This window comes from Scomber scombrus, chromosome 6, assembly GCF_963691925.1.
Source record: "Scomber scombrus chromosome 6, fScoSco1.1, whole genome shotgun sequence".
NCBI classification, from domain to species: domain Eukaryota; kingdom Metazoa; phylum Chordata; class Actinopteri; order Scombriformes; family Scombridae; genus Scomber; species Scomber scombrus.
In genome coordinates, this window is record NC_084975.1 from 29758766 (window position 1) to 29772127 (window position 13362).

At 41.1% G+C, this 13362-nt stretch overlaps 1 protein-coding gene and 2 non-coding genes across 3 annotated transcripts; 1 reads left to right on the forward strand and 2 right to left on the reverse strand.

The window, feature by feature from the left end:
• trnap-ugg (transfer RNA proline (anticodon UGG)) lies at window positions 1-72 on the reverse strand. The gene has a single exon. It is a non-coding gene; the product is annotated as a tRNA-Pro (tRNA).
• An 8850-nt stretch (window positions 73-8922) lies between these two features.
• trnap-ugg (transfer RNA proline (anticodon UGG)) lies at window positions 8923-8994 on the reverse strand. Its single transcript has one exon. It is a non-coding gene; the product is annotated as a tRNA-Pro (tRNA).
• A 469-nt stretch (window positions 8995-9463) lies between these two features.
• setd6 (SET domain containing 6, protein lysine methyltransferase) lies at window positions 9464-12820 on the forward strand. Its single transcript, XM_062420098.1, has 9 exons — window positions 9464-9577; window positions 10541-10621; window positions 10732-10876; window positions 10976-11117; window positions 11253-11447; window positions 11535-11679; window positions 11787-11967; window positions 12160-12296; window positions 12400-12820. The coding sequence occupies exons 1-9, from the start codon at window positions 9551-9553 to the stop codon at window positions 12724-12726; spliced, it is 1380 nt and encodes a 459-aa protein (XP_062276082.1). The 5' UTR covers window positions 9464-9550; the 3' UTR covers window positions 12727-12820.
• The last annotated feature ends 542 nt before the right edge of the window (window positions 12821-13362 follow it).

Below are 13362 nucleotides of genomic sequence, written 5' to 3' on the forward strand. Positions count from 1 at the left end.
GGGCTCGTCCGGGATTTGAACCCGGGACCTCTCACACCCAAAGCGAGAATCATACCCCTAGACCAACGAGCCATACTCCTGCATATTTTTATATGTTTTTCTCTGACATGTCATATGTCGAGATTGAACTCTTTCTGGTGATGTGGCGTCTTTGATCCAGTCAGAGAGCACCCTCTGAACATGATTCGCCGTGATGTAGCCATGGTGACAAGATTGCTTAATGTGTATCACTAGCATGCACATTAACAGCAACAAATAAAACATTGTATTTGTGAGACAGTCCATCATTGAAACTGAAGAAGTTTAAACAAGCATTCATCTTAACTATGCTTTGCTTTTGACTTTTGAGGCAAGGTGGTCAGATAAATCTCAACAATTGTGATTTGAGATGTGTATGAAAGTCCATCACTTCAAATCACATATAAGATTGGTCTATGTAGAACTTGAAAATAACAGATTTTTGTGCTCACTCAGCTCACAAAACATGGGTGTGGGCCACATTTGTAGTAACAGTCTGTCAGATAATGAGAGACGAGTCTGGTTTAAAATTCAGAAACCAACTTCCAAAGAAAGCCAAATATTAAGCAGATACACAGACTCATACTCAAGTGCTCATAAGATCCATTTAAAACACAGTCCACATAGAAGCAGGTAATTACAGTACAAAGTGTCTCATCTCATCCTTTTGTGTATCCATGGTTTGGATGTGTTGCTTTATTCTATATGTTTAACAGTCATACTGATACTTTTTCTCTGTGTTCATGGAAGTGAAGCTCTGATGTCAGTGTGAAACATACAGACTGAAGTTTTAGGTTTTCCCACTTGTATCAAACTGTAGTTTATATTTCCATCACTCCCAAGTTAAAATCTGGACTCGTCCGGGATTTGAACCCGGGACCTCTCGCACCCTAAGCGAGAATCATACCCCTAGACCAACGAGCCAGTTTTTGCTTAAATGAATATGTTTTTCTCTGACGTGTCATAGGTCGAGATTTAACTCTTTCTGATGATGTAGCATCTTTGGGCTAGTCAAAGAGCACTGAACATGATTCGATGTGACGTAGCCATGGTGACAAATTTGCTTAACAACCTAGTGCTTTATTCTGCCATACCAGGAGTTAATGGTCAAGGTCATTTGCATTGTCTCCCTAGAGAGAAGTTTGTCTCGGACAAATTGTAGTTCTTAATACCTGATTTGTGACTTCACTCAATGAACATTGAGTGAAGGCTTTTGGATTAAGTTTAGTGACAGTGCTTTTCATGATTAATAGCATTAACATCTAACCTGTGGTTTTGTGTGTTTTTCAGTGCCTTATATTTACAAATGAAACATTATTTTAATGTAATTTATTTTCTGTCTTGACCTCAAACTTCATGGAAGTGAATCATATCCAATATCAGTGTAAGCACATTTCCCTTAAAAAAGGCCAGTGTGTGCACATTAAGTGACAGATAACATAATGTAAAAGTAGTCTACATAGAACTTGAAAACACCAGATTATTTTTGTTTACTCTACTCACAAAAAATGGGTGTGAGCCACATTTGTAATAATAACCTGTCAGACGATGACAGACGAGTCTGATTTAAAATTACAAAACCAACTTCCCAAGAGAAGGCCAAATACATTACTGACACATACTAATAATGTCATTAACTCAAACATAATCTTTGTCAGACATTTTAAAACATCTACAGTGCACTTAGAAGTTGTTAGTCCACTGATGGGCTTGACTTAATTTACTGTTCAAACGTGAATGGTACACCAAAGCTGTAACTGCAAGATACAAATACCAGAGATGATGACTATACATAATACTTTTTTGGCCAGGCAATTTGTGCTGTTACTTGTAGTGATGTACTGTGTTTAGTAGTGCAAGTTTCATAAGTTTTTCCTTTTGCCTTGGAAATTCATTTCCCACTGTTTTTTAGGTGTCTGTGTCCCCAAAACAAAAAAAGGAGGGCTCGTCCGGGATTTGAACCCGGGACCTCTCGCACCCTAAGCGAGAATCATACCCCTAGACCAACGAGCCAGTACATACAGCTGTTTACATCTGTAATTCTCAAATGTTCAGACCTGTAATTGAACTCTTCAAATTGATGATGTGGCAACTTGTAGCTCTGCATCGCTTGTCCAACAGCACCCTCTGGTGGCCACAATGTTCATTTCCCTGTGCAAGAAGAGCATCAGTTAACATTTAGGTTGCTTGTGTAACTGGTTCTCAGAGTAGTATGAGTAGGATGTCTCACTAAGGGATACGCACCCCTGTGTATTCCTCAGAAGCGTTGATCTCATTACATGAAATGCTGTCGGGCACAGTCTGCATGTCTAAGATGTCCTCCTTTTCTCGGTTGGACCAATTTGCCAGTTTAAGCCATGGACCACACAGCAGTGCACATGGAGACAAATGTCCACAATCACCTGGATTTCCTCCCACAAAACAGGGCCCAGGTTTGTCGCCATGTCTTCACATAGCTCTGCCTGGTATGCTGCCAGCATAGAGGACATGTTCAGTGCCCTGACCGCCAAAGTCGCCGCTCTGTTGGTCCTTTCAGTCATGGCAGACTGGAAGTGGTCTGCTTTCAATGGCAGTGTGGGGTTCCTGGAGGATGGAGTCATCAGCTGTGGGTTGAGGTGGGCTGCAAGCGACTCCAAAGGGGGCAGATGGAGAATGCTAAGCATCTCCATGCCCTCTTCCACAAGACTGAGACCTCATCCAGCAGCTCAAGGAAGAACAGGAGCACCTGTCTTGCCGCCCTCTTGGTCTCGGGCAATTTCTTGCTTTAGTAACAGAATCGGGCGGTCCCTGTTACCAATGCCAATCACGCCATTCTCACCTTGCCCTACCCACTTTTGAAAATGAAATGCTTTCAACACGTCCAATGAACAATAAACATTTTTCATGCTCAGTGTATCAACATTAACCTTTAACATCACAATACCAGAAATATCGGAAAGCAATGCACTTACAGAGGTCACCACTCCTGACCTTTTAAGTAGCAATGTGTGGGAAGTGTTTTGATACCCATCAAAAAATGGATATTTAAAAAAAAAAAAAAAAAAAAGCAAGACTACAGTAAAAGACTACAACTCACATATTGATGTAAACAAGCGCAAGTTAAGTGCGTCATTTAATTACTATGATCCCTGCTATGATTATTTCATATTTATATTTTAGTTAATGTTATTTATTTTGTGCCCAATTTAATTATTACTTAAGCCAACCGCTGTGTTTCTGACATGAATGAATCACATTGTGTGTTCTTCTGATAAGACCATATATTTTCTTATTTAACCACTAGAGGTTTAAAAACAGATATTGTCAGGGTTTTGAAACCAGAACCTTTTGTACCTGAACATCTCTCCACTGGCTCAGTATTGGACATTTTGGCACCTTTTAAACATCACAGCAAAGGTTAACTGTACTGATTTAGTATTATTTATTAAACAGTTCTTGCGAGCCGGGCACAACATGACAGTCCTTGCAGCCAATCAAGCTGTGTCAACATCCATTAAGTTTGATTTATATTGTGTGTTAAAGGGTTATTCCGTAGCTACAGACCCTAACCATGTAGCTGCAGAAGCTACACCGTAGGTTACGCCATAGCTGACATGCACCTCCTCTAAAATGTAACAACACGCCGAGGTTACGGCAGCAGTGGATATATCACTGCGATTGGTTCTATATTTGGTTTGACTCCTGACTTTTAACCAAGAAGAGAGTTAAGACTGTACTTTAGTTCAAAGGTCATCCTGGATATCAGATCCCAAATACCATCACATAATACGTCTCATTTTGTGTGCGAGTGTTAATAATGTTGTAGCTGTATGGCTTTCACATGGTGAGCTGCTGACTCATGTATCTCTTGTTATTTGTCAGTGTGCATGGGGGACCAAAATAGTTTCCCTTCTGGTGACCATCACTCTGTATCACAGTGAATGAATGAAAATAAACACAGCGACTGCATGACACTTGTCTCCTATTGACTAATGAGACAAGGCAAAACATTTTTTTTAAATTACCAGTAAATCTGTAAAAGTTTGCCTTGATCACAAAGTGAAGTGGTGCAGTTACTGTTGGAATATAATTAAAGCATGACACCACTGGATTATGTACAGTACACATGTTTAGTGTTGTACAAACTTGTTGTGAAGGTGCTATCAACTGATGAAATGAGACACAGACCTACAAAATCACAATACACTGTAGGTATCTATGGCAGGACTACCATTATCCCCTTGTGTCTCACATAAATCTGGCATCCTTTCATTCATTCATATGAATTGGCTCAACATTATATGCAGTAATGTATCTGACAATAGAGAAAACTCCATTTAAAAAACTTGTGGTGATCAGTTTTCATTGCTTTTGTAGCACTTGGGACTCAGTCATTCAGAGTTTTGTTTCACCCCTTAAATTAATCTGATTGGACAAACTACACTGATTATAATTAACAATACCTAATTATAATTAAAATGGTGTATCGCTGTAATTAAATATTTGTACTCTGTGTAAGCAATTTTTTGTCAATGTCATGTGACGGCCTTGTGAATCAATGAAAATGAAAATCCTTCCTACACTTCAGGGTCAAAGAAAGCCAACTGACATGCTCACTCTAACTCAGTTTAGTGTTTGCTTGTGTGACCCCCAAGAGATTACACACTACAAAAAAAGGAGGGCTCGTCCGGGATTTGAACCCGGGACCTCTCGCACCCTAAGCGAGAATCATACCCCTAGACCAACGAGCCAGTACATACAGCTGTTTACATCTGTAATTCGCTGATGTTCAAACCTGTAATTGAACTCTACAGAACTGTTGATGTGGCAACTTGTAGCTCCACATCTCTAGTCCAACAGCACCCTCTGGTGGCCACAATTATATGTTCAACTCACTGTGCAATATTGGCGTCAGTGAACCCTAGGAAGTACTCCCTCATGGACCAGTGCACCATCCTGCTTGTTGTAAAAACAAATAATATCTGCCTCTATTATTTACATGTATGAAGTTTCATCCTGTGGAGATGGCTGTCCACTCTCGCCTGCACTGGAGTACATTTTATCCCATCCACTACACTTTTGTCACATCTTGTATACTGAGAATTCCACTCATGTCAGCTGTCTGAACTTTTATGTAGAAAGTAGTAGGTAAATTAAAAGCTTGGTTAATGATAAGGGGTTGTGCCATGCACCTTCTTTAAAATATAACTACACATTATGGCAGCTATGGATATATCACTATGATTGGCTTAGTTTCTGAAGTTGGTAAAGATATATAAGTGGAGAAAAAACAACTAGGACGAGAGTTCAGACTATACTTCAATTTAATGGTCAACCTTTGGTGTTTTAAGTAGTCTAAAAAGTGTGCTGAATGACAGGTTTAGGCTGCAGAGATGCTACACAACAAAAACAATTAGAAAGTCTTTTGTGCCCACAGCTGTGAAACGTTTGAGTAACACGATTCTTGTTGTGTGAGGTTTTGATATTTAGTTCACTTCTAGTTCAGGGGACATCCACTATTCCCTCGTGTCACACCTGAATCCTGCATTTACAGATATTATGAAATGTGAACATTTTAAAAAGCATCAAAGCAATTTTCAGTGTTGTGTGATTGCTCAAGTGTGCTGTAATATGTTTTGAAAATGCTTCCTACACTGCCTACACAACAGGAATTTGTTAGAGTCATGAGTGTTCACTGTAACACAATTGGTTATTTGCATGTGTCACCCCCCAAGAGATTACAACTAAACAAGGGGGAAGAATAGGGCTCGTCCGGGATTTGAACCCGGGACCTCTCGCACCCTAAGCGAGAATCATACCCCTAGACCAACGAGCCAATGTTGGCTCCACATCACTAGTCTAACAGCACCCTCTGGTGGCAACAATTATATGTTCATCTCACTGTGCAAGACGAGCTTCAGTGAACCCTAGAAAGTACTCCCTCATGGATCAGTGCACCATCCTTAATATTGTAAACACAAATAATAATTGCTTTTATTACTGACATGTATGAAGTGTCATCCTGTGAAGATGGCTGCCCACTCTCGCCTGCACTGGAGTCAATTTGACCCCATCCACAACACTTCGTGTCACATCTTGTATATTGAGGATTCCACTCAAATCATCTGTCTGAACTGTAATGTCTAGTGTAGAAAGTAGTAGGTAAATTAAAAGCTTGTTTTATGTTAAGGGGTTATGCCATGCACCACCTAGGTGGGGAAAAACAACTAGGAAGAGAATTCAGACTATACTTCAGCTTAAAGGTCATCCCTTGGGGTTTTTAGTAGTCTAAAAGGTATGCTTAGTGACAAGTTTAGGCTGCAGAGATGCTCCACAAAAAAAAGATTTAGATGGTCTTTTGTGCCCACAGCTGTGAAACGTTTGAATGATGTACTTCTTGTTGTCTGAGGTTTTTATATCTTGTTCACTTCTAGTTCAGGGGGTTTACATTATCCCCTTATGGACCTGGATCCTGCATTTACACAGATATAAAGAAATGTGAAAATGTTAAAAGGCATCTAAGTAATTTTCAATCTGGTGTGATTGCTCAATTGTTCTCTAATATGTTCTGAAATCCTTCCTACACTTCAGCAGAAATCTGGCAGAAAGAGCCACATTTATTATTTGTTTGTGTGACCCCCAAGAGGAAAAAAAAGCGAGGGCTCGTCCGGGATTTGAACCCGGGACCTCTCGCACCCTAAGCAAGAATCATACCCCTAGACCAACGAGCCATACTTCAGCTGGACAACAGAGTTTAAAATATCCTCGCCTGTCCCATCTAGACCTGCAATTTTACTCAACAATGGTGATGTGGCAGCTTAGAGACCCACATCTCATCTAGCTGAAGAGCACCCTCTGCTGTATGATCCCCTGTCCAACACATCTGTAGTTCTCTGATCTCAACAGTAAATTCCTCAGAGTTGGTATTTATGTCTGTGTTGTTGTATTAAAAGTAAGTATTAACAGGGGCAATTTCAGCATTTACGTTGACCTGAAGATCAGGAACTACCTGCAGCCTGAGGTCTCTGCCAAAATGACATTTTACAACATGATACCTCTAAAGGATTTCCATGATTGTGATTTCAGTATGGCAAATATGTCAGTTATGGTTTATAGCTTGTTTTCTGCTCAAGAGCCACTACAACTTTTGCAGAAGACCTCCATCTAACACCCCCTCCCTCTTTCTCTCTCAACCCAACTGGTCAAGGCCCATGGATAACAACTCAGAGTTTGTTTCTGACAGGATCTAGTATAGTAACTGAAGGAACAAAGGAATGATCTGTGATTGGTATAATATGCCAACCTATACCACTACAGCCAATGGCAAATAGTCACAATGAAATACATTTGCATATATAAATATTTATTACCCAAAAGTAATGTCATACAAGGGTCACACATCCCCCAGACATAGGAAGGTGGGGGCTTAAGCCATAAATGATCTACTGGCACTTAACCACATCCTGCCCTTACCAGGACCCCAAGCCTTTACCGTATCTGGACACAAGTCAGGAACCTGGTGACCATCAGACCCCTTAAGCACCTCTGATCATTCCTCAGGGCACACACAAGGCAGGAGTCAAGGCAGTGTTCATATATCCGCAAAACCCAGAACTCCTATCTTATCTTGACATGCACCAAGGCACCAAGGCAAGGAAGTAGCAGCACACTTCTTAACAAAGAGCACATTCCACAACACATCCCAATTACAAGGCAAAAACAGTGCACAAACATATATCAAAATGGTAAAATCAACCATTTGTTGCTTCTTTACTTTTACAGTTTCTTCCCCTCAAAGAGGAGTTTTTCCTTGCCACTGTCACCAGGTGCTTGTTCATGGGGGAAAGAGTACAATCTGCTCTATGTGAAAAGTGCTCTGAGATAACATATGTTGTGATTTGGCACTACATAATTAAAATGGTCTTGACTTAAATAGCAATTCGATGTGTGTTTGGTGAGTTACAGTATTCACACACGTGTCACGAGCATTGCGTCACCACCTCTTGTGGCCTTGGAAATATCACCAGCGCAGTCCACACCTGTTGCATGTCTCATGGCGCCTCACAGACCTTCAGTTGAAACCCCCCTTGTGCGTTCTTATAGAACAACTTTGTTGGCTCCCCCTAAACTTGAGCTTTTTTTCTGTTGAGGTCAGCAGTTATTTGAATGTGGTGACTGTGGTATAGCCTGATATTGATTAGCTATTGTTAACGGGTGTAATGGCACAGAGGCTTAATCTACAATGACAGCCAGCACTGCCCCTCTCTCCTGAAATGATTTTAGTAAAAGTTTTACTATGTGACAAGGCAACTCTCCTTTTTTACATCAAGAACTTTAGGTTTTACTTCATACAAGCATATTTCATCACTAGGAGCGAACCACCTCTAATATGTACTGTTGAATAAAACCTTGCAGGTGGTAAGTTTGAATAATTTCTGCATTTTTTTTAACAACATCTTACTTATCATCTTTTCATTATAGATATTTTATGTTTCCTTAATGACATTTGTGCTAATGTTTATCATGAGTTCTGTCTGTTAAAAGTAGGCCAAAGTTGCAATAGTTTATTAGTGTAAGAAATCAGAACATTGAGTTAAGGGAGCTTTAGAGAGTTAGTCTTGTTTCAGAAACATGTTGCTGTGTGTAGCTTTGCTTACATATTTATCATGTTTCCTCACAAATGGGATTATAATATTAAACAACTTAAAATGTTTGAATTTTGTATACGTTCACATTTGTTTTGATTTATGATTCACTTCTGATAGAAACCTTTTTGGAGGAAATGTGTAGTATTATGATTTTGGCTCCTGAACTAAATTTAGTCACTAGTTGTTATACTACTGTACATACTGTAACTACTGGTTGTCAGTATGAGTTATTTATCTGCTGTTTTCTGTGACCTTTGACCCAAGGGGTTAAAAGTGAGGGCTCGTCCGGGATTTGAACCCGGGACCTCTCGCACCCAAAGCGAGAATCATACCCCTAGACCAACGAGCCAGATGAAGTCACACTTTGTCATCAATGGATGTGTACAATCTCTCAGACTGGTGATGTGGCATTCTGCAGCCAGGCAGCTCATCTAACTGAACAACACCCCCCAGTGGTCATCGAGGGAAACACAGCAACCAGAGCAGCAGAGCAGCAGCCACATGAGCTGAAATACGAAGCAGTACAACTCTCAACTCACTCTAATAATGTAATACTAAGATCACAAATAAAGCCTGGCTTCAGGAAAACCAATGAAATATCAGTGAGTCATATCATTTAGTAACATTGTGTTTTACATAAAATAGACGTTTTCAAAGGAACAAACACATGAATAAAACAGCTCCATTACAGACACAAAGTACTAACTGAAAGAAATGAAAAAACTGAACTGAAAGAAAGTTTATACTGTCAATGGTATAGTCAGCCAGCTGCCTGCTAGCTTACGCTCAGGTCAAAATTAACCCACGACACGGATGTTCACAGTCCGCATGCTGGAGTTAGCTTTGGGCTAATGTACCTGTAGCAGCGCCTGTCAACTCCTGACCCAGCTTATTACATCCACACAATGGCGACACAAGCGAAACGAGCCAAGGTTATAACTGAATCTGTTTAAATGGAAAATAAGTCTGTTATTGCATTTAGCTGTATGTGTGTGTGGTACAGTAAGTGTGTGTGTAAGCGGTTAGCTGCTAGCGGTGCATGCTGTGTTGAATGTAACTGTTAGTTTAGTTTATTACATCTATCTGTGGAGTTTGTAAGTGTAACTGCGTTTTATGTGTAGTGTTGGTGAGGTAGTCTCTTTTCAGGTGAAGCACTTGGGACTTTGATATAAAAGTGTGTGTGTGTGTGTGTGTGTGTGTGTGTGTGTGTGTGTGTGTGTGTTTGTGTTCTGACAGTAAGTTATGTAAGAGGTTGGTGTTATTAGTATTATTACCTCCAGTTTGCTCCTCAGCCAGCTGTCTGCAGCTTATTCTGTTTATTTTCACTGGAGAAAGATGATGTCATCTTTTGTTAATCAAACTTCGACTAATACCAATAAAGACATAAAACATATATTAACAGGGGATGATTGTTGCATTGCAGCTGTGTTGTACATTGACAGTAAACCCACGTGCACTGTAGCATTAGTTCTTACATGTCTGATCATAGGCTGATATTGTTAGTATATACATTTATTTTTTCTTTTTGTTTCTTCAGTTGGATGTTTGAGCGTCACTGTGCAGAATGAGGGATGTGCAGAGTTTGTTTCACATTCATCTGAGTAGAAGTAGAAAGTTTGTTTGTACTCAATGAAAATCAGGTTTCAAGGGGGTCTATGAGCAAGATTTGTGGCATCATCACTAGTTTGGAAGGTTTTCTAGTCCAATATTCAACTTAGATAAGTGTGAGGAGGAAACTCAAAGCCTGCAGGGCACAAACATTGTTAATGTGTTTCAGTGAAGTAGGAGACTTCTTTCAGAAATTAAATATATTTGAAAATTTCTACATTCTACAATACATGTCTGGATGGCATTTAAAAAAAAGTTTTGAATCCATGTGATTCTCTTGCTAACAGGTAGAAGACCGCTCAGATCAGAGCGCCCTGCACAACTTTCTCCAGTGGTGCGACAGTGTCAGTCTGATGCTCAGCAGTAAGGTGAGCTGCACTCCACAAACAGCCTGTATTGTGACATTTAAGAGTTTTTCTGTATTGTACTCCGTCTCCACATTTAGACATTTTAAGACCACCCCTCTCTCTCTCTGCAGGTGTATGTGAGTAAAGAGGGAACAGCGGCAGAATATGGGATGCTGGCGAAGGATGACATAGAGGAGGGGGAGGTTTTATTCACCATTCCCAGATCTGCACTTCTTCACCACGGAACAACCAATGTGTCTGCTCTGCTGGAGCAAGGTGATAGCAAAGTCAAACTGTAGCTCTGTACATATGATTGGAGCTGCCTGCATCACCCGGCCCCTGCTGTTTATTAACACTCCTCTTCTACCTTTGCAGAGAAAGCATCCCTGGAGAGTTCATCAGGCTGGGTTCCTCTGCTGCTGGCTCTGCTGTATGAATATACATCCTCACAGTCCCGCTGGAGACCCTACCTCTCACTCTGGAAGGACTTCAGGACACTGGACCACCCCATGTTCTGGTAATAAACAGTTTTGAAGCAGTTTTCGAATCCTACACTGGCTTCTTCACACTAATCTTCCCGATATCTTCTAAAACTGAATCACTATTTACACGTCTAGCTTCCCTCACAGTAACTCACAGTTGATTCATACAGGTCTAAAGAGGAGCGGGATAGACTGTTGAGGGGAACAGGTGTTCCAGAGGCGGTGGACACAGACTTATCTAACATCAGGAAAGAATACACAGATGTGGTGCTGCCCTTCATCGCCAGGCACCCTGACTTCTGGAACCCCGACAAACACACACTGGAGCTGTACATGCAGCTGGTGGCCTTCGTCATGGCCTACAGGTTAGTGAGCGTGCATCATCATCTTTCTAAATTCAATGTGTGAACAATTTTCCACCATCGCCTCCTTGTTCTTCTTTCTCTCTAAAGTTTCCAAGAGCCACAGGAAGAGGAGGAGGAGGAGGATGATGAGGATGAGGATGAGGAGAAGGCCGCCAACCCACCAATGATGGTCCCCATGGCCGACATGCTCAACCACGTGTCCAATCACAACGCTAATCTGGAGTTCACACCAGTGAGGAGACACGAACACATTAATGTTGTTGTTATTTTTCAGTCTGTTTATTCCTCACATTCTCTCCTTCTCTCTCTCTCTCTGTCAATTCCCTCCATGTCTCTCAGGACAGTTTGAAGATGGTGTGCGTGCGGCCCATCCGTAAAGGCGAGGAGGTATTCAACACCTACGGGCAGATGGCCAACTGGCAGCTGCTGCACATGTACGGCTTCACGGAGCCGTATCCGAGCAACAGCAACGACACCGCCGACATCCCCATCGACACCCTCCACAAAGTCGTCACGCGAGGTGATTGTAGAGAGCAACACACGTATTGAAATATTACAGAAGCAAAGGAGTAGATTCATGTAATGAACTGATAGGCAAAGAAAATAAAAACAGTTAAATAACTTATCTCAAATTTACCTCAATGCTAAATGTATCAGTGAATAAACAAATAGCCAGTCATTTAATGTTTGAGCTTTCCTCTTCTCCTCACAGGTTTTCAGTCTGATTTGGACCGGCAGCTGGTGGAGGAGAAGTGGGAGATGCTGTGTGAGATGATGCAGGAGAAAGCAGCGTTTGTGTTTGGCAGACAGGGCTGCCTCACAGACGCAGAGCTACACACTGTCCTCAAGGTGATTATACACCGAAAAACAACACGCAGCAGCTTATTAAAAAGGTGAACATTTAAAGAACGGTTGCTATCGGAAACATAACCGCGTCTCTCTGTATCCTTAGGTGCTGTGCATGTCAAAGGAGGAGTTCTCGGATTTCAAAGATAACGAAGGATGGGAGGAAGAGGAGGATGACGAGGAAGATGCGAAGATTTCCCAGTCTTTCTCCAACGAGGGGCTCCCCGGATTAAAGCCTGAGTGGAAGCGGCTGATCCACGAAGCGGCTCGTCTGACTGTGAGCTCCTACGGAGACGTGGCTGACCACGACCAGACTCTGATGGAGGACATGGCAGCACGTGCAGCACTGAGCAGCAGGCAGCTGAACGCGCTGCAGGTACGCTACGGACAGAAGAGCATCCTGTACAGACTGATGGAGCTCACCAAGTCATGAGATCACCTGTGACAGGGACCATTTTTTTTTTATATCTCAAAAGGAATACTGCAACTTTTCTCAACACATAAATGAATAAATATTTTTTTCTGAAGACGGGTCTGATTTTTTTTCAACAGCACTCCTATTTATATACATTGTTAGTTATTGACATGCAGGATATTTTGCAATCATCCTCACATTATCATTTACAGTATTCGAACTAGGAAAAGCATCTGCAGGGTACAAACCATTCACACACAATCTGGGGTCATATCACAACATCTGACCTTAGACTGACACACGCTATAGTCTATAAGACTTGTTGCTCATGTTCTAAAACTCTTGAAAGTTTCATATTAACCAATTCTGTTCTTAGTCAACGATTCATGACAGAGGAGCACTCTTGGATCTTATTGCAATGTGACAAACAAGCATCATAATACAGTTGAGGAAAAAAAAAAAAAAAAAAAGCTTTCTCCAAAATATGCAATGTACAGCAAACAACCTGATAACGTTTTTCATTTAGTAGAATTAGAGGGTTTTTCTTGAATGCCAAAAGTAAACCAGTAATTGTGGTAGTCAGATTGGATAACCTCAAATACCTTCAAATCTAACTGTCATGAGCCATTTATCATTATTTGAATGTCAACATTT